Below are 17,507 nucleotides of genomic sequence, written 5' to 3'. Positions count from 1 at the left end.
ATAATTAGCTGCACCAAAAATGAAGAAAAAAAAACAAGTTAATATCAAAATAGATATTTTATTCTGGGACATTATCATTTCCACATCGAAAAAAACAAGACAAATTTACTGACAAACATTACAAACAGCAAGGCCAGATGATCACAAAATCACGTCAAGGCAGAAATAGAAAGGAAGTGGGTCACTATAGAAAAGCCGTCTCTGGAAAGATGTCACTTTCTCTTCTGAAGCTCTCTGGCTAAGGCATCCAGCTGTGGAAAGAATTTAGTACGGCATTAGACTAATACACAGAAATCAATACAGGCTACACACAGATATGCACACTATGGATAAGTACGACTTCACTAACACATGTATGTCAGTCAAGAATTGTCAGTCAATGTCAGTCAGATTTCAGAGTACACAGAATCTCATGATCATATGATCATAAAAAATATACTGATGGCAAGACATTATGATTCAAGTACCATTAAATATGCTACTGTTCATCTCTGTTTTTCTCACTTACAAGAATGTTTCTCAGGATACTCCTCCTCTGGGGTCTCAGGTAGCTGCATTCCCCTGCTTCACACAGCTTAATCTCCTCTGAAATCTAAGAAGCAAAACAGATTGAGGTTAAGGCATAAAGGGTATCTTCATTCTCAACAGAAACTGCTCAGTGATTGGTTAAATTATTCACACAAACACTTATCCCAACCTCTGATGTCCCAAAGGAGTCCAGCTCCCTTTTTCCTCCAGGATACCAACCATGGGACCAGTGCTGGGCAAAGGACAGCTGAGCCCCCACACAGAGAAGCAGCCCCAAGAGCAAAGCCAGTCGAGACACACACATGATATTCCCACCTAGAAGCATGGACATAAAGCTAGTTTGAAAAATATTTGAAGAACACCTTCTTTATTGAGATTTTCCTGCAATAAAAGCTCAAAAGAAAAGTGATGTTAGCTGCAATAAAGTGAATTTTAAGATTAGGGCTGAAATATTTCACTGCAAACTTGCTATATTATTATGGATGCTGGCTATCATTTCAGGCAAACATCCAAATTTTTCACTGCATTTGGAAAACTTTTACATAACATCACTTTAAGCCAGGGATGTCAAACGTAAGACCTGCAGACCAGAATCGGCCCTGCAAAGACTCCAATCGTGACCCACTGGATGGCTCTGGAAAACGTGAATGAAAACATAAACTTTTAACTGCATTTTCACAAGTTTTACAACTTTTCCCACTCATAAAGAAAATTGAGTTTGACATCCCCGCTTTAGGCACTTTTATCATTTACTCAATTTTAAGTACAGTATTCTAGCTGTCCATTGTCATCCTCAAAGTAAATATTGAAAGTATCAGATCTTGAATCGAATAATAGTTTTAGATAAACTACTAAAACTAGGCAGAAATGTAATCATTTGTTCTTACCTTAGTCTTAGCTTTCACAGCTTTATCAGTCCAAGTTTCCCTCAGTGTACCTGCAGGGGTTCACTTCAAAACGTTCTTTTCCTTTAGTGGATTTAGTGCTAAAATCAGCTTGCGGTATACCCCAGGTGCTTTACTGAAGAGATTCTCTGCTCCCTCTTTCTTCCCCTCAATATATGGACCAATCCCCCAGCACACATCATTGTCTTCCTTACTCTTCCCCGCCCATCTTTGACCCCTTTGACTCCCTCTTCTTCTAAGGGTCAGATGAATCATCCATGGGGACGAGACGTACATGCGGTCCGACCAATTCCAATTATCACCTGTAAACAGCACTGACACCCATCTATACCACCAATATCCTCTTCTACACTATGTCAATTTAAATAAGACGTTCAAGTCATTATTAGTGACATCCATCATCATTCTGTCAGAGTCAGTGCTCATTGAGGATAAACCTTATTACACGGTCAGCTTGCTTTCATTACTGGCCTCAACAGGCAGGGCCTTTTAAGTAAGAATGCTTAGACATACAATGACTGAAGCTTCAATTTCCTACTTTTTACACCGGTATTGACCACAATGAACCATCACACGTTTTCTCTCTGACCCTGATGACACCTCAGGGGGATCCGATAGGAAGAGGAACAAATACACTGGATTCCTGACCAGCCCACTGGTGACATTATTGTCAATTAGAGGAGAAAAGGTATTTATGTTTCAGTTAACACCCAGGAAGTGGCTGCATATGTTGCTACAGATGTAACATAACTCATTAGACATAATCAGTCAGTGGTAGATGCTACAACAGTCCAAGCTGACCATTAATAAAATCAGTACATTTTAATGTAAAAATTTAACCTTACTGGCCAATTCGTTTTCCCATTGCCTAATTCATCAAATACTATAATTTACTTAGAGGACTAAGTTTGGTCATTATTAATGTATTCTTTTTTTCCTGCAAAGCAGAAATGAAAGCATTTTCACTTAGTTAAGGTATATTCTTTATATATTTGTGTCTATTATTGTAGGGTTCTTGCAATATGAGGCAACTGATATGAGGTGACTGATGTGATTTGGTGCTATATAAATAAAATTGAATTGAATCTCATGTAATTGAAACTAGCCTCGTTTAAAAATGAATATCTGCAGATTAGGCTCGACAGTGAAAGGTTTGTTGCTAAATATCCAGTTCTTTCAGTAGGTGTTGCAGACTTTGTGTTAACATTTTGAATTAAAGCTGCCTCTTAAATCACAGCATTTTTTTCACCTCTTGATATAAAATTGGGAATTTCTTGTCAGTGTGAATAAAAATAAACACTGTACCCATCACACTGAGTAATATTAGGGTTAACTCAGTACTAACACTACCAAAAATAGTTGCTTTCCATTCTTTATACCTTTCAATACTTCAACAACACTGGTAAATATATCACTGATCAATAAGTGGTGCAAAGGGTTTGATATTGACTGGAAATCTTTCAAGAGCAGGAGTGCCTGATCCTTAAGGTAACTACAACCCATAGTCAATTATTTGGCACCACAGCACCAGCATTAGTTATTGAGAGGTGAGCTGTACACACATCAGATCTTTGTGACTTAAAAGAAGCAGAGAAAACGTGGACGCACAAATTGTACTTAGAGATGGGATGTATGCTGACAAGAGGTTAAAATCTCAAGCACTTTATTAGGTTTGAACAGTATCTTGCTTAGAAAGGCCATTTGGCATTATATAATTATATATAATTTTATCATATATAATTATATATACATATATTCAAATGTTGAATAACAAAAAAACACAAGAAACAAACTTAGGCAAAATAAAAAATAGGATTTGCTTAAGACAATCATACCAAATTAAAAAATGGCCGAAACACATCTGTAATACATTTCAAAATGGTCCCGATACAGTTCAATATACATCTTTAGAAAAAAAAAAATTACAGGAGGGAATAGAAAATAAAATAAGCAAGGCAGCAGACAGGAATGAATTATAAATAACCTTACATTATGTACAAAAGGGGAGAGGGTGTTGACCACTGGGAGGAATGGTTCAAGGGGGAAAGTGAAGGATAGAAAGGAAGCAACAAGTGAGCGGAGATGAATAGGAGACAAAGAGAAGGTGATGAGAAGAGAAAAGCTGGGCAACAGTTTTCTGCAGTCTCCCTTTCTAGAAATGGAGACCGTGGATTGAGTTTCATCAGGGCATTCAAAACGCTCCAGTGGGGGAAAACTCCTGGAATAAAGGGATAAAACAAGGGCAACTGGTTTCTCTTGGTGGTAAAGGATGCAAATCCTATTTCTGTGTTTTAGTCCTACATTCGGGGTACCAACACTTGATTACTAGTCATGGATCCCATGTTCAGCTGATATGGAATGAAATTAAAATAGTATGCATTTGAAAAAAAATAAAATAAAGGTGTCAATATTAGTTTGATGTACACAAGCAAGAAATCCACAAATATACACCTACAGGGAATGTGAAAGAAAACATAACTGACCCACACTTGGTTCTGGCTCCCTCAATTTGTCACACAAAAAGGATTTGTCATTGGTCAACAGGTGAAACATGAGGAAATGGATGTGAGTTAAGAAAACTCAAGGGATGATTCATTTGTTTTGAAAACCTACCCGTGAGGCACTTCATCAGTTCACTTATAATAACAAAATTAACAAAATATTGTCTCTCACAGTTTGGCACAGTGTCATGTTTTGTGGTCAAATTGCAGTGAGACATGATCACATGATTGAAACGTGCACAACAAACCCCCGTAATTTAAGAACAGACAGTAACGCTAAGCATCCCCTCTTCTATCCCCTGATGAAACACCCAGTGAGTGTCAATAAATGAAAAACATAACGGAACCTAACCAATCGCGTTAGCACTTGTGATGCTTTGGAACAAAAAGACCTGAAATGAAGAACATGACCCACTCACAGCCAACAGTGATTTCAGTGACTGGTCAGCTTAGCTGTCCGCTACTTTTAAGTAATCAGCCTAGGGCTTTGAAACCTGAAAACCCTTCAACAGATCAAACACAGTATAGTCGCCATATTGTAAAAATCAAGGCCATATCTTTTTGACCTTAGCTCTCATTTGGTTCTGTACTTTTTAAGGGCTTTACATTTGGTGCAAAGAGTGCATGAGTGTTCAAACAATCAACATTGATGCGATCAACCCTTCTCAAAATTTATTATTTTTTAAAAAAGGATATAGCCACTATCAGTTGCCACACTTGATTGTGCTCCTTCTTTTAATAAAATAAATTACATAAAGGAGTGCTAATGTAATGTAGATTATACACAAGTATGGGTCTGTTTACAGTTAAAAGCTACAATAAGAAACACTGAACTAGCTGGAAAATTCCAAAAGAAGGAGGAAAAAAAAAGATTTCATTTTTTTATTACACAGTCTTTTAAAATCCAGCTGCGGGATCATATCTGAATACCCTGACTTTGGTGGAAGCCAATACCACTTGAAGGTGACACAGCTGCAGAGATAAACTCAAGTTGAATATGTTCAATTTGTAAATTTAAACATCCTGGCATCAGTCATTTCCTGAGCGGAATGAGTTGAAATTAGGACTGACCTAAAACCCTGCGGTTAACAGACATCATTTATCTTTTATTACAATCAAAAAAAGGGCATGGCCTCAATGTTGACCTTGAATGAAATATAAACACTGTAGTTCAAGTCTGAGCGCCATCCTATGACATTCATTTAAAAAAAAGAAAAAAGAAAAGAAAAAGCATTGCATGGCACATTTCCTCTTTTAAAGTAACAACAAATCCATTTTTGAGGAAAATTGTTAGCAACAGCATTCGAATAAAAGGAAACATTCTTTCAGTTATCAATATTCATGATGGGAATTAAAAAGGCATCGCTCTGAAGGAGTGACAGCACAGTCTCGTGACCCGACGCCAAGTATTTAAAAAAGAAAAGAAAGGAAAAAAAGACAGTAAATCCCAGCAGGCTCAAAGGAAAACTATAAACCCAGACAGAAAGGAAATACAGTCTACAACATTTTTAAAAAATACTGAAGTGCTTATGTAAACAAAACAAATGCTGGGTATTGTTGATTTGTATGATGCAATAATGGAGTTACTGTTTATGATTTGGCTCGCCAACATCATCAACATTACTGCTGATACTGTAACAGACCCTAGAACATCATAAAAGCCTTAATAAAACTACATGTCTTGAGTGTACGGGGCATATAAAATCTCAATGTTTTAATTAGTGATCCTTGGACAGCTCAAAAGTTTTGCTGTTCTGAACGTCTAAAGATGAACGTCTCCAGACTCCAGAGCTACATACCCGACTAAGTGAAGGACTTTGGCACTTTGCAGACACGAGAAAGCGATGTGGAACCACGCCACAGCACTCTCTGCCAGCTTGTGCTCCAGTTCAAACACACACAGACGCTCAAAGAATAATTAGCGGCTCCTGTTATTTAGGGTGTACGTTTACACGTGTGAAAACCTGAGACTATGAGCTACATCAGAGATTCCGATCTCCAGTAATGAGCTACCTCTGAACCCCTGAAACCTAATGGAGAGAAACTTTAACTGGCTTGGAAAGCTGCTTTTTTTTTCCTTTTGCCAAATAGATTCAACCGACCCAATGTAGAGAAAAACTGCTTGTGTGAATATGTCTGAATGTCTGGGAGTGAAAAACAGTTCAGGGTCTGTGGGTGAATGTAGAAACTTCTGCTACCACACACAAGTTGCTACAGTGTGGCTCAGGCAAAGTTTAAAATGTTTTAGGTCTCTGTCCCCAAGGTGTTTAAAAAAAACAAAACAAAAAACTGGTTGTTGTACATTAGCCACCAAAGCATTAGATTTATAGTCATATATATTTATATATTTATACCAATAAAATACATTACAGGTGCCACCCTAAAATGCAGCCAAACTCAAAACTGTGTCTAAACCAAAGTAATAAAATGCAACACAGTTAAGTATATATACATATTGGGAAGGGGGGTGATGATGGAAAGCAAAATAGGGGTGAAGGGCTGTATTAACATCATTACAAAATATTCAAGAAGGCATCTCAGTTATTTTCTCTGTCCAGCTGCACTGCCCTGTCCTGTCCTTCGGGAGGAGACCTCTTTTCCCTTTTTCTCCGGGCAGTTCAATCCCATCCACAGATCAAGCTGTGATGAGTTTTTTTTTTTTTTGTCGTTGTTGTTTTTTTAAAGATCCATCAGATGGGGATACGCAGCTCTCTGCATGGCAACATACTGAATGTGTGTGCTCTGGAGCGTGTATATGCTTTTATGAAGTGCATGTGGATATCTATTCATCCATACATCCATCCATCCATCCATGGCAGGTCCCTACTTGAAGTTGGCATAGTCAGAAAAAGCATCAATGTATTCTTGAACCACTTTGTAGCAGAACTCGTACTGCTCCTGCAAAGGGGAGAGAGAAAAAACAAAACAGCCACATCAGCTGGAGCTATCAATCTGTCACAGTTCAGTCACTGAAGTCATCGAGCCCACAATCTGAGAGGCACTGCGTACTCTTAGGCTAGCAGCTTGTCAATCAACCTGCTTTATCTCCCTTTTTGACTCTTGAAAATACTGACTTAGTTTCAACAGATGTCACAGAGCAAGAGAGCCAAAGGTCCTTTTTCTCATAGACCTCTACAGGACAACAGAGGCACTGGTCATTAGAAAGAATGTGGGTTTAATACTCTTCCACATTAGCTTCAGTTTTCAGACCCAGAAGCTACAAACGTCCCTTTTCTACTAGGAACTACAGTATTACCCACTCAGCTCGACTCGACTCAGTTTTTAGGGTTTTCCATTAAGCGTCTACAGCCAGCTGAGTCTGAACATTTCAAACACCTAAACAAGGTCAACAAGAGCATCTTTGAAGGAAGTCAGTGTGATGAAAGCAAACTCTCCTCGTCAAAGACAATCTTGCTGCATAATGGGGCTTTATAATAAATGAAAAGTCAAAGTTCAAGTGTAATAAGTCCTTACCAGTGTCTGCACCATGTGGGGTCTCTGCAGTCTGAGGCTCTTCACTGTCTGGAAGACATCCAGGATCCCTTCTGCTTTCACCCGCTCCAGAACTGTACTCAATGCACAGAAAGTCCCCGTCCGGCCAGCACCAGCACTGTAAACACAAACACAGCCAAAAATGCAAACCTCAGTATGCACGCTGGAGTCAAGCCTGCAGAAATAACACGTGCAAATAACATTTGTTTTGAGCGTACTTGCTAGAAACAAAAAAAAGGGTAGGAACAGATCTGGGAGCAGTTAAAATGTCACAAGGAAGAAGAGAACAATTAGTCTGAGCTGTTTTTTCCTGTGGTTTGTTTAGAGGAACAGTTTCCCAGCACCTACAATTGCAAGGCAGTTTAGAAGTGTACAACAGAAAAAAATGTAATTATATTAATGTTACGCATTTATCTCCCTAAATTTTGTTAGACTGGCACATACAAATTCAAAGGTTAGGGGTTTGTGTGTGTCTATGTATCTGTGTGTGTCTATTTTCTTACCTGCAGTGCACAGTGATTGGGTGGTTGCCAGATTGCTGCTGTTGTCTTTGCACTGCAGCAATTAAGTTGATCATGCCTTTACCATCAGTGGGGATGCCCACCTCTGGCCAGCCATGGAAATGGAATTGACGCACTACTCGAGTCTTGTTCTCCTGGAAAGATGGATGATAAAAATAAGAAGTGATGAAATGAGTATGAGCCAGTCCTTGGAAAGCAAAATTTTAATAGATAATGTGTTTGTTCCATGTTAGAACTTCTGGGTTGTTTTATAGTATTTCATCATTTCATTGAGCCCTTTATTACCCTGGTGTTGGTGACCAAGAGGTCACGCACTGTGTAACTCTCATTCTCTTCCTCTCTTTTAAGCTCAATTGTGATGTCTCCATGGGTCACTGCTGAATCACTGGGCCAATACTGAGCACATTTCTCCTGTACGACACAGGACATGGAAAACAGTCAAATAAAGGTTGATGACATGTTAGAAGCCATAAAATACCAAGCAGATTTAAAAATGTCAGACACATCTGAAATATATACTAAGTTTTATTTTGTATATGTAGTACTTTAGTACGGCATCCATCTTCTTGGAACACAGAGAGAACCTTTATTACACATTAATTACATAAACAAAAGAAAAAAAATGAAACTGAACCTGAATCCATAACGCTGGATTCTTTATTTCTAATTCTGGCCTTTAAAAAGTGATTTACCGTTACTGTTGAGCTTTCCAAAAAAAGGTTGCTTTTACTTGCTGTGAATAATTTATAGCGCAGTTAGGGTCATGATAAAAACGTGTCCACTGGCAAAATAACAGTTCTGCACATGCACTGCCATTTGTACAGTACAGGCCAGATGCACACATGCAGAAACACACCATTTCACTTCACAATGCACCCCAGAATGTCCCAGTTTAAGATGTTTCTAATATCAAAGTAGTACAGTGATAGGTATCACTGAATTGAACAGGACGTGTAAGATTTTATTTCCCAACAAATCGAGCGTTTACTGGAGATAAAACAGTTGACTGAAGTTGCCAGCCTGTCATATGTACTGTCATTAAAAGTGACCAGTGATAAGAGGGTCATTTCCTCACTTCCTATTCGCCATTGAACTGTCAAAATCCAGTTGATTCACAGTAGAAGAATTAATCTTTGAAAACAGAGACACCAGTGAGAGCGTGCACTCAAACTCTTGCACTCACAGTTGCTGCTTTTTTAGCTTGCTGCGTAGTTTTGTGTTGTTTGTGCATAAGGCTTTATACTGTGAGAGAGATAGTCAACAGCAGTGTGTGTGACATAATATTTGCTAGTGGCTCACAAGAGAAATGTGACACCACAAGTAATACATTATACAAGACTGGTAGCATCCAGTTGGAATCAGTCCCAATATCAATATTCTATCTTTACCAGTTACTGATTCGGTATCTAATACCAGATCAATAACTGCAAACACACACACAGACACACACAGAGACCTGGCCTCTCTCCTCCAGCTCAGTGAGCATGACTATGGAGCAGCTTCTCCACTCCCAGATCATCCTCCAGAAGTCCTCTATAGTGTGTTGCAGGGGCCCCTGGCTTGCCATATAAGCATCCTTCTGACGATAGCCCTGTTACCACAAGGAGGAAAGAGACAGGAGTGATGTCCACAGAGAAAAAGTTTAATGATCCAAAAAAAGAGAGAGAACGAGAGAGCGGGGGAAAAAAGGTAGATATAAAACAACAGATCGATTGCACGCATTAATGAAATGAAATGCTCCACTCTAATCCAGACACTGTTACACTCACATCAATGAAGGAAGCATTGACATAGTCGGTGTTCTCCTCTCCTCGTTTGACTGGAATGATCACTCTGTTGAACTCGTCTGTTAGAAGCAAGGAGAAGCATTTCTCTTGATTAATGGAAAAAGCTTTAAGAGTTTGCACAGGAGCATATGCATTAATAAATACGCTGTTTTTATCGTATGCATTACTAATTCATATAGGCGCCGATTAAAAACACACGCCGCACAACTAAAATAGCTCGACTCACATGGAATGATCTGCAGAACTCTGTTCTTCTTCATGTTGACAGGAAGGTTGCCTGTTCTCATCTTGTCATTCTGAATCTTGATGGATGTCAGTTTCTAGAAATTACAAGATAACAAGCAAAAGTTTAAATTACTCCCAATTTTACAATATTACTAGTAGGAACCTCCTTGATACAAACAAATGCAAAAAGGAGGGGAGTAACAGAGAATAATTTGTCTTTGGAAGAACACGACACATAAGCAGACCTTGAATTCAGCCTCCAGACCACTGCAGCCAGCTCCAGGTGAGGGCGCATAGAGTTTGGCCAAGTGGGACTCCAGAGAGGTCACCTCTAACTCTGTGTCTCCATACAGATAGTGCTCTAACAGCGCTTGGAAGATAAAAACGTACTGCATCTGTGGGAGGGAGTGATGATTATGAAGAGCAAGACGGAATAAAAGGAAATCGTGAATAAATGACTCAGATACAGAGGTTTGATAATTCAGTAGTTAGTGTCTAGGTTTTTGCTTCTGCATTATAATCATGAATCTACCCTTGGTGCTTTGTGTTGATATTCCACTTACATCTGTCTGAACCATTTGACAGCGTTGGGCTCTTATCCTGGTGACAAAGCCAAACACGTCCACCTTCTTTTCCGCGATCATCATGTCCAACATGGCATCGATCACAATAAAGGTACCCGTCCTCCCCACACCCGCACTGACAGAAGGAAACATGATCTTGTGAATTGCAAGTAGTGTGCAGAGAAATACATAACAAAAACACAGTGAGCGGCGTGAACCACACCTACTTACCTGCAGTGAACAACAATGGGGCCAGCATACTGGGGGTTGCAGGCCTTGACTTTCTTTAGGAACTTGAGCATTCCAATAGGGGTGAAGGGCACCCCGAAGTCTGGCCAGCTGGTGAAATGGAACTGGGTGATGAGGCGCTGAGGCTTCTTCCCAGAAACATCTCCTACCTGAGACACCAGCAACGCACATCATAAAGTAAACCAAAATATATTTAAAAAAAAAAAACCAAACAAATTTCACCGTATGAAGAGAACAGCCTTTAGACTGATAAACCAGGCATGGAAACCTATTCTGAATATAAACTTCAAAACAATGAGTAAAGCTCAACAGTTAAAGGACAAGCATGGTACCTGTTGGATGCAGAACTTGCGGATGGTGTAATCCACTAGAACCATTGTGTCTTCTACAGACACCCGAATGTTCCCATATGTCCAGCAGCCCTGGTCCGGCCAGTACTGAGCACACTTACACTAAAAAATACAGAGTGATTCGAGACAAAGCACACGCATAAAGAAGTGCATGTAATGAAACACTGAAACACTCAAGTATTCCAGTATTGCTGTAGGATTAACAGAACAAGTACAGTAGAGAAAACAAAGACAGGTTAAGTCATGCTGTGAAGGTCTTTGCATAAGGACTCATACAAGGGGGGCTTTAAAGGAGCACTTCATTTACCATCTTAACTATGTTATGTATGTGGATACAAATGCAATCTATGATATGTTAAAAAGCTGTTATAACATCACATAAATCAAATTAGCTTGACAGAAGCATCATCATCATCATCACCATGTGTCCAGCTCTCCCACCTCTTTTCTCTCCTTCAGATTGGTCACCATGACTATTGTGGCTGTGTTCTGCTCCCAGATCATCCGCCAGAAGTCATTTACCGTTTCCTCCTTTGGCCCTGAGAGATTGAGACGGATGAAGCAATCAAGAAGCACAATCAGGTTTATTATTAGCGAACAACGGCACAGTTTGTTTCTGCCTGACTGCAACTGCCAGCCTCACCTTGAGCTGCAATAAACTTGTTCTTCTCTTGGTAACCCTGCAGAAGTAAAAGGCCGAGAGGACACATTAGCATGACACTGAATGAGATGTGATCGTTAAAAAGCAGAACTGTGGAAAAGATGCTCAATGTATATACAAACATTTATAAAGGAGGCATTAATAAAGTCAGAGTCTGGGACTCCTTCCAGAGATGAGAGATGCACCCTGGAGTGATCATCTGGGAGAGAAAGAATGACGCATGTTAATGCCACCTCAGTTTAATCGTGACTTTTTTCTTTTTGTAACTACGAGATCTGCTTTTCTTGTCAGTATCAGTCTGAGAGACGAGTTTTCACTTACATGGCAGGATATTCACGTATCTGTTCTTTTCTTTATTCTCTTCCTTAGAGGCAGCGTCACACGTTGCCTGGATGGGGCAGACCGGCAGTGCCTTAAACAGGAGAAGAACACAGACATATTTATAGACAGCAGAGATTTGCATCAGTGTGACCATAAAGATCATTTCCTGCTGTCTTCATCTTTTTGCCTACTGAACCTAATGCACATCACAAACTCAATTAGTGTGACCCACAGTATGGTCTGTGCTTTGATTAGGATTCATCCTTATTCATTCACTACAGTTTAGCTGCCTACTTTGTTTTAAAACACTTTTAAAAACCTATTTGTTGTCGCTTGATTTCAGGTCTAGTTGAACAAAGTATCCTGGCTTTTATCATGCAAACAGAGTCTTATTTGGTTCTTTTATTTGGTTTTTAGTGTATGCTTATTTTTGATTTAGTGACTGTTATGTATAGGTATACCTGATATAACTTGTACAGCACGTTGGTCAGCTGAGGTTGTTTGAAATGTGCTTTAGAAATAAACTCTCACTTTGTGCAAACAGGGTAAACTATTTAAGCCAGTGGCTCCTTAACCTTTTCTCTGCTGACCCCCCCTCCCTGTCAGATGGTACACTTACTTAAAGCATCACTCACCGTGCTCATAGCAAGCATTTTTAAAGTGGAAAGTAATAGAATATAAAAAATAAAACTTGTTAACAACATTTCTTCTTCATGAAACTGAATCATCAGTGTTTAGGCTAGTCTTACATTTGTACTGCTACCACGTGGAGTGACTAACACGGTTCCTTACCCTTTAATCCATTACTTTTCCTACATTAAATGTAATTATGTAACAACCGAGTCTCATGTGGCTCTAAGTTTACTGGAGACTGTGTCTCCAGAATTAGCCAAGTCTAAATATGACTTTTGAGTTGTTACTTGTCCTTTAATACAAATATCTATACTTTTTCATTTAAAGTTTTTTTTAATTCTGATTCACTAATTAAACCAACAGAGTTGCATGCTATCAGAGTGTGCTTGCTTGAGTGTGCCATACATTAAACTCCTCTCTGAAGAGCTTGTTGTCATCAGCCATGCGACGGTTCATTTCTTCCTCCAACTTGTCTACAGGAAGCGGCGGGTACTTCCTGTTTGTACTGGGTGAGCGGGCCAATAGCGGCACACTCTGGAGTTCTGTAGCAACGCGCAGGAAGGGAGGAGGCAGGAGTGAGGAGAAGGGGAAGGAACGGGAGGGGTGAGACAGGTAGAGATAAACACATGGGTAAGAGCATGAGACTGGAGATGACTTACATCATGCAACACCGACTTCATCATTCACTGTCTTTTCTTGAAACGCACAGCAGAGGGCGATGTGAGTCAGCGCTGCAACATATAGGACTAACTGCAGCTCTGCTGATTAGGTAATCACAGTGAACAAAAGCTTCCTCCAGCAGTGAGCCAGGGAAATGTTATCAGTTGGGGAAGTAAGATCAATCGAAGCTTATCGGGGAAAAAACACTGAGTAACAAGTCTGGTCAACCTGGCTGTGTATGTTTGCCCAAATGAATCAAATAAGCTCAGTATTTCACTGAGATTGTTGCCGTATCTGTCAACAAATACAAAGCACACACAAACACACAGTCACCCAGAGCTGACAAGGGATGCGCGATTGCTTTTACCTGTGTCGTCTGACCTGCCGTTGGTCAGTCTGAAGGAGTTCGAATGGCTCCCTGCTTGTTTGTACTTCTTAAACCTGTCAATCAAAGATCAAAGTGCATTTTAACACAGACACACACTCTTTCTCGCTCTTGCTCTCTCACAAACACGCACTACTTTTGTCTCACAGCAGAATGGCAATCAGTCATTGCCATGGTAACAGCAGCACCTCAGGCCCTCACCGCAGGTCTCCGTGTCCAAACATCAACTGTAGTTTACCAACCTGAGCATGTAGAGGATTATGATGATGAAGATGATGACCAGCAGGGAGGACAGGGCCACCATCACGGCTATGATCGGCATTTCCTCATCATCTTCGTTACCTACACGAGGCACAAAGGGAAAGGGCAGAATAACCGATAAATGCACTGAATTTTGGGGGGAGGGAGTCAACACCTGATCTGAATCAGTGCTTTGGTTAGATGCCAAATTCCAAAACCATTACTAAATTATTCTCATGTTACGGTGGGCCATAAAAGCATGCGCTGAACTTGCTAAATGTGGATGCTGATTAGCTTAACATCCACATTTAAACAGCAGACATGTGTAGAAGAGTAATGTTACCAACAGACCAAATATAACTGATGTCAAAGAATAGGCTGAGGCACTAAAGTTCTTTTCTGACATTCAAAAACTCAAAGCTGATTCACAACTTAACAGCTTCTCAGGAATAGATGTCTAATAAGCAGAGACCTTGCAAAAAAACCCAAGAACTACATCTCAGACGCTACACGAGCCTCAGTTAGCATGTTAAATGTTAAAGTTCATGACAGCACAAGCAGAAAAAGAGTGAACAAGCATAGTTTGTTTGGAAAGGCTGCCAGGAGAAAGCCTATTCTCTTTAAAAACAACACGGCAGCACAGCTTAGCTTTGTAAAGTTGAATCTGAACAAACCACAAGACTCTTGGAACAATTTCCTTTGGAGAGATGACACTAAAGCTGAGATATTTGGTCATAATGCATAGTGCAATGTTTGGACAAACAGGTTAATCAGCATTAACACCTAACAGCATAACTGTCAAGCACAGCAGTGGAGGGGTGAGGATTTGAACTCGTTTTGCAGCCACAGGACATGAGCACCTTGCAGTCACTAAGTGAACCATGAACTCCTGTATAAGTATTCTGGAGTCAAATGTGAGGCCTTCTAACTGACAGCTAAAGCTGTCCCTCCTCTGTTGTCTGCCAACAGTGACCTCGGACTCTTTCAACACCATCCTGTACTTTTCCCTTCCAGAACGGCCGTCCGTGTTAATATTTCATTGCATGGCTTTAAGAAGGAAAAACACACAAATGGAGAGAGCAACAGGCTGTCCCTTAAGAGTAAGCAGAAATCACAGTTAAACTGTGAAGGTCAAAAACTGGTTACACCCAAGATGACAGCACACACAGGATGATGGTATAAAACACTGAAACATTAAAGAGGTTTGCTGTGAATTCAATCTGAATTATTAAGGGCAAATTTTAAGTACTTTTTACATATCAAGTCTCTACAAGCCTCCATCCTGCTGTGATGCTCGTGACTAGCAGGAAAGGATTGCGGCCACATTGCCAAATTACCTGTTCTTCGTGATGATTCTGTAGGTTGTTACTTGACATTTTGTATGTCACCACCATGTGCAAAAGTTACTATTTGAAGACCCTGTGGTCTTCTGGTGACCTTTTACTGCCACAGTTGGAACAAAAGACATGAGATTTGCGCTAACAACAAGGGTCGTTTGGTGTGCAAATAATAGCTGCCGTTTGTGTGTCGATGACTCGGCAGTAAGACACGTTAGGGCCAAACAAAAGGAGAGATTTTTCTAGAAACCTGCACTGTGGTGATCACAATGGAAAGACAAAGTCAGCTCTTCTGCGGGCTGAATTCAAGAAAGTTCTCAACATTGCAGACAAACTATGCTGCAAAGAATGCATCATTTGACTTCCAGCTCTGTACACACTTTCTGGGAGAAGTATTTTGGAACGACGCCCAGTTGTGTTGCTTATTCCTCGCACAATTCCCAGGACTTTTCAGTATTCCTCTTTGGACAATGTCTACATTGAACAGAACAAGAGCACAACAGGCTGTGAGTATCATGTGGAACTGACACAGCCTTGACGGATCTAATGCCATTTAGAACTGCTCGCAACTTTCCACACAAAGCTCACAGACGCCCAGAGAAAGACAATGGAGCAATTACATAACACCTGTGAACCCATGGTGATTATGTCAGACATGCCATATAGTGCTGTGTAGCCACTTTTGTAGCACTTACATTGAACAGGACTTAAGGCAGATAGCTTGATGTGTATTGAAACCCCTATTGGAACATCTACAAACTCATCGTGTATGTGTTTTTGTACCAAAAAAAATCAATTAAACTAAAAAATGGTCAGCGGATGCTTTTGTTATTTCATTTTTATTTCAGAGACTGGTAGGAGAAAAATTAATTAAGGAGACATTTTGTTATTCTTTTGTGAATCTAAAAATTTTATGCTAACATAGAGATTTTCAAGTAAATTGGAAAGCACTCCCATTACCCTTCTAACAAACAAGTACAGCGAGTTATACCGTGTGCAGTTTGCAAAATAAGGAGGTAATAACAAACTTTTATACACAGAGCACCTTCTAATTCTGACTGTAAGTGATAGCTAGATGGAAAAATAAACTCAATGAACAAGAAGCCAACAGGACACAACAATCATGTTGCTACCGACAGTTTAATGCATCTAACCGTGGTTTTAGATTAAACATCTTGTAACTGTGTAGCACCATCAGAGTCTAAGGGCTACTCTTGGTTATGCTATTATTGGCCATTTTTTTACCGTGCTGAAGACCGAAGTTACAACATACAAAAAGCTTCTTTTGTAGTGAAGTGAGTGCTTTTCTCTAGGCTTCACACGTTTGCTTTATTTATTGTAGTTATTCTTTTTATTGCATGTTTCGCCTTGTGGTGAACTCTCCTTCTCTTTGATGCAAACTTTGCAACTATTCAGCATTCAACTTGCGTGTAATGTCATCACACATGTTTTACGGATGACTGAATGTTGCAAGTTAATTATCTATAATTTTAGACTCTTCATAGGTAAATACCAAATAAGTGCAATAGACTTAATTTATAGTCTAATACTACACTTCATATTCTGGAAAAAATAAATAAATTCACTTTTATTGAAATCAGGCAGGTCCATTGCACAAGCTGTATTCGTTTCCAGCAGAATATCAGGCGCAACATTCAAAGAAGATTGAAAACTCTCTGAAAATAAAATTGAATTGTATGAATTTGCAAACAAATAAAATAACCAGTCCTCTTCTGGTTTTAACTACTCGTCCCTAAAAAGAAAGACCAACCTGCTATTATTACACCGTTATAATGATCTTCCAAATCAATCAGTGACGTTTGACAGTGACTGTTATAATTCTCTGTCATTTCGTAATATGAATAATTAATGTGAAAGAAAAGGTTGGTGGTCTCGTGTTTCACTTGCAGAGGTATTAGCAGGATTTTCAGCGCACAGACACAAAGCTAACACCAGAAATCTCCCAGGTTTCAGTCTGAAGCTGAACAAACATGCTGTTTATTTAACAGAATTAAGGTTCTAATAAATCTCTAAGATTCTGAAGAAGAAAACTTTGTTATTATGGAAAAGTTTTTGGCAGTGTTCTGAATGCGTGGATGAGTGGTCAAATGCAGGTATGTCACGTCAGGATATTTCCAGCACTGCGACG

At 39.6% G+C, this 17,507-nt stretch overlaps 2 protein-coding genes across 2 annotated transcripts in view; both read right to left on the bottom strand.

Moving 5' to 3' along the window:
- Positions 1-114: 114 nt before the first annotated feature.
- On the bottom strand, positions 115-1,461 carry gnrh2 (gonadotropin-releasing hormone 2). Its single transcript, XM_031747821.2, has 4 exons — positions 1,416-1,461; positions 698-843; positions 509-592; positions 115-251 (listed from the first exon to the last, which is right to left on the bottom strand). The coding sequence occupies exons 2-4, from the start codon at positions 830-832 to the stop codon at positions 213-215; spliced, it is 258 nt and encodes an 85-aa protein (XP_031603681.1). The 5' UTR covers positions 833-843; positions 1,416-1,461; the 3' UTR covers positions 115-212.
- Positions 1,462-3,062: 1,601 nt separating this feature from the next.
- Positions 3,063-17,507, bottom strand: part of ptpra (protein tyrosine phosphatase receptor type A) — a 31,105-nt gene continuing 16,660 nt past the window's right edge. The window contains exons 5-22 of the mRNA XM_031747672.2: positions 14,024-14,123; positions 13,764-13,837; positions 13,142-13,278; positions 12,104-12,194; positions 11,905-11,981; positions 11,765-11,801; positions 11,563-11,660; positions 11,104-11,223; positions 10,754-10,920; positions 10,523-10,658; positions 10,205-10,354; positions 9,961-10,054; positions 9,717-9,793; positions 9,404-9,538; positions 8,233-8,358; positions 7,930-8,081; positions 7,409-7,544; positions 3,063-6,832 (exon numbers count right to left, since the gene is read on the bottom strand). Of these exons, the coding sequence (XP_031603532.1) occupies positions 6,758-6,832; positions 7,409-7,544; positions 7,930-8,081; positions 8,233-8,358; positions 9,404-9,538; positions 9,717-9,793; positions 9,961-10,054; positions 10,205-10,354; positions 10,523-10,658; positions 10,754-10,920; positions 11,104-11,223; positions 11,563-11,660; positions 11,765-11,801; positions 11,905-11,981; positions 12,104-12,194; positions 13,142-13,278; positions 13,764-13,837; positions 14,024-14,123 (1,982 nt within the window). The 3' untranslated portion in view covers positions 3,063-6,757. The remainder of the gene's footprint in view (positions 6,833-7,408; positions 7,545-7,929; positions 8,082-8,232; positions 8,359-9,403; positions 9,539-9,716; positions 9,794-9,960; positions 10,055-10,204; positions 10,355-10,522; positions 10,659-10,753; positions 10,921-11,103; positions 11,224-11,562; positions 11,661-11,764; positions 11,802-11,904; positions 11,982-12,103; positions 12,195-13,141; positions 13,279-13,763; positions 13,838-14,023; positions 14,124-17,507) is intronic.

This window comes from Oreochromis aureus, linkage group 5, assembly GCF_013358895.1.
Source record: "Oreochromis aureus strain Israel breed Guangdong linkage group 5, ZZ_aureus, whole genome shotgun sequence".
NCBI lineage: Eukaryota > Metazoa > Chordata > Actinopteri > Cichliformes > Cichlidae > Oreochromis > Oreochromis aureus.
Note: the sequence above shows the minus strand (reverse complement) of the source record. Positions and strands in the feature narration are given on the sequence as shown.

Excerpts from the sequence above, each read along its gene's own strand:
- gnrh2 (XM_031747821.2), bottom strand. The coding sequence starts at position 832 with ATGTGTGTGTCTCGACTGGCTTTGCTCTTGGGGCTGCTTCTCTGTGTG. Across the intron at positions 593-697 it reads ACTCCTTTGGGACATCAGAG|ATTTCAGAGGAGATTAAGCT; the intron begins GTTGGGATAAGT and ends TTTGCTTCTTAG. Across the intron at positions 252-508 it reads GTATCCTGAGAAACATTCTT|CTGGATGCCTTAGCCAGAGA; the intron begins GTAAGTGAGAAA and ends TTCTTTCCACAG.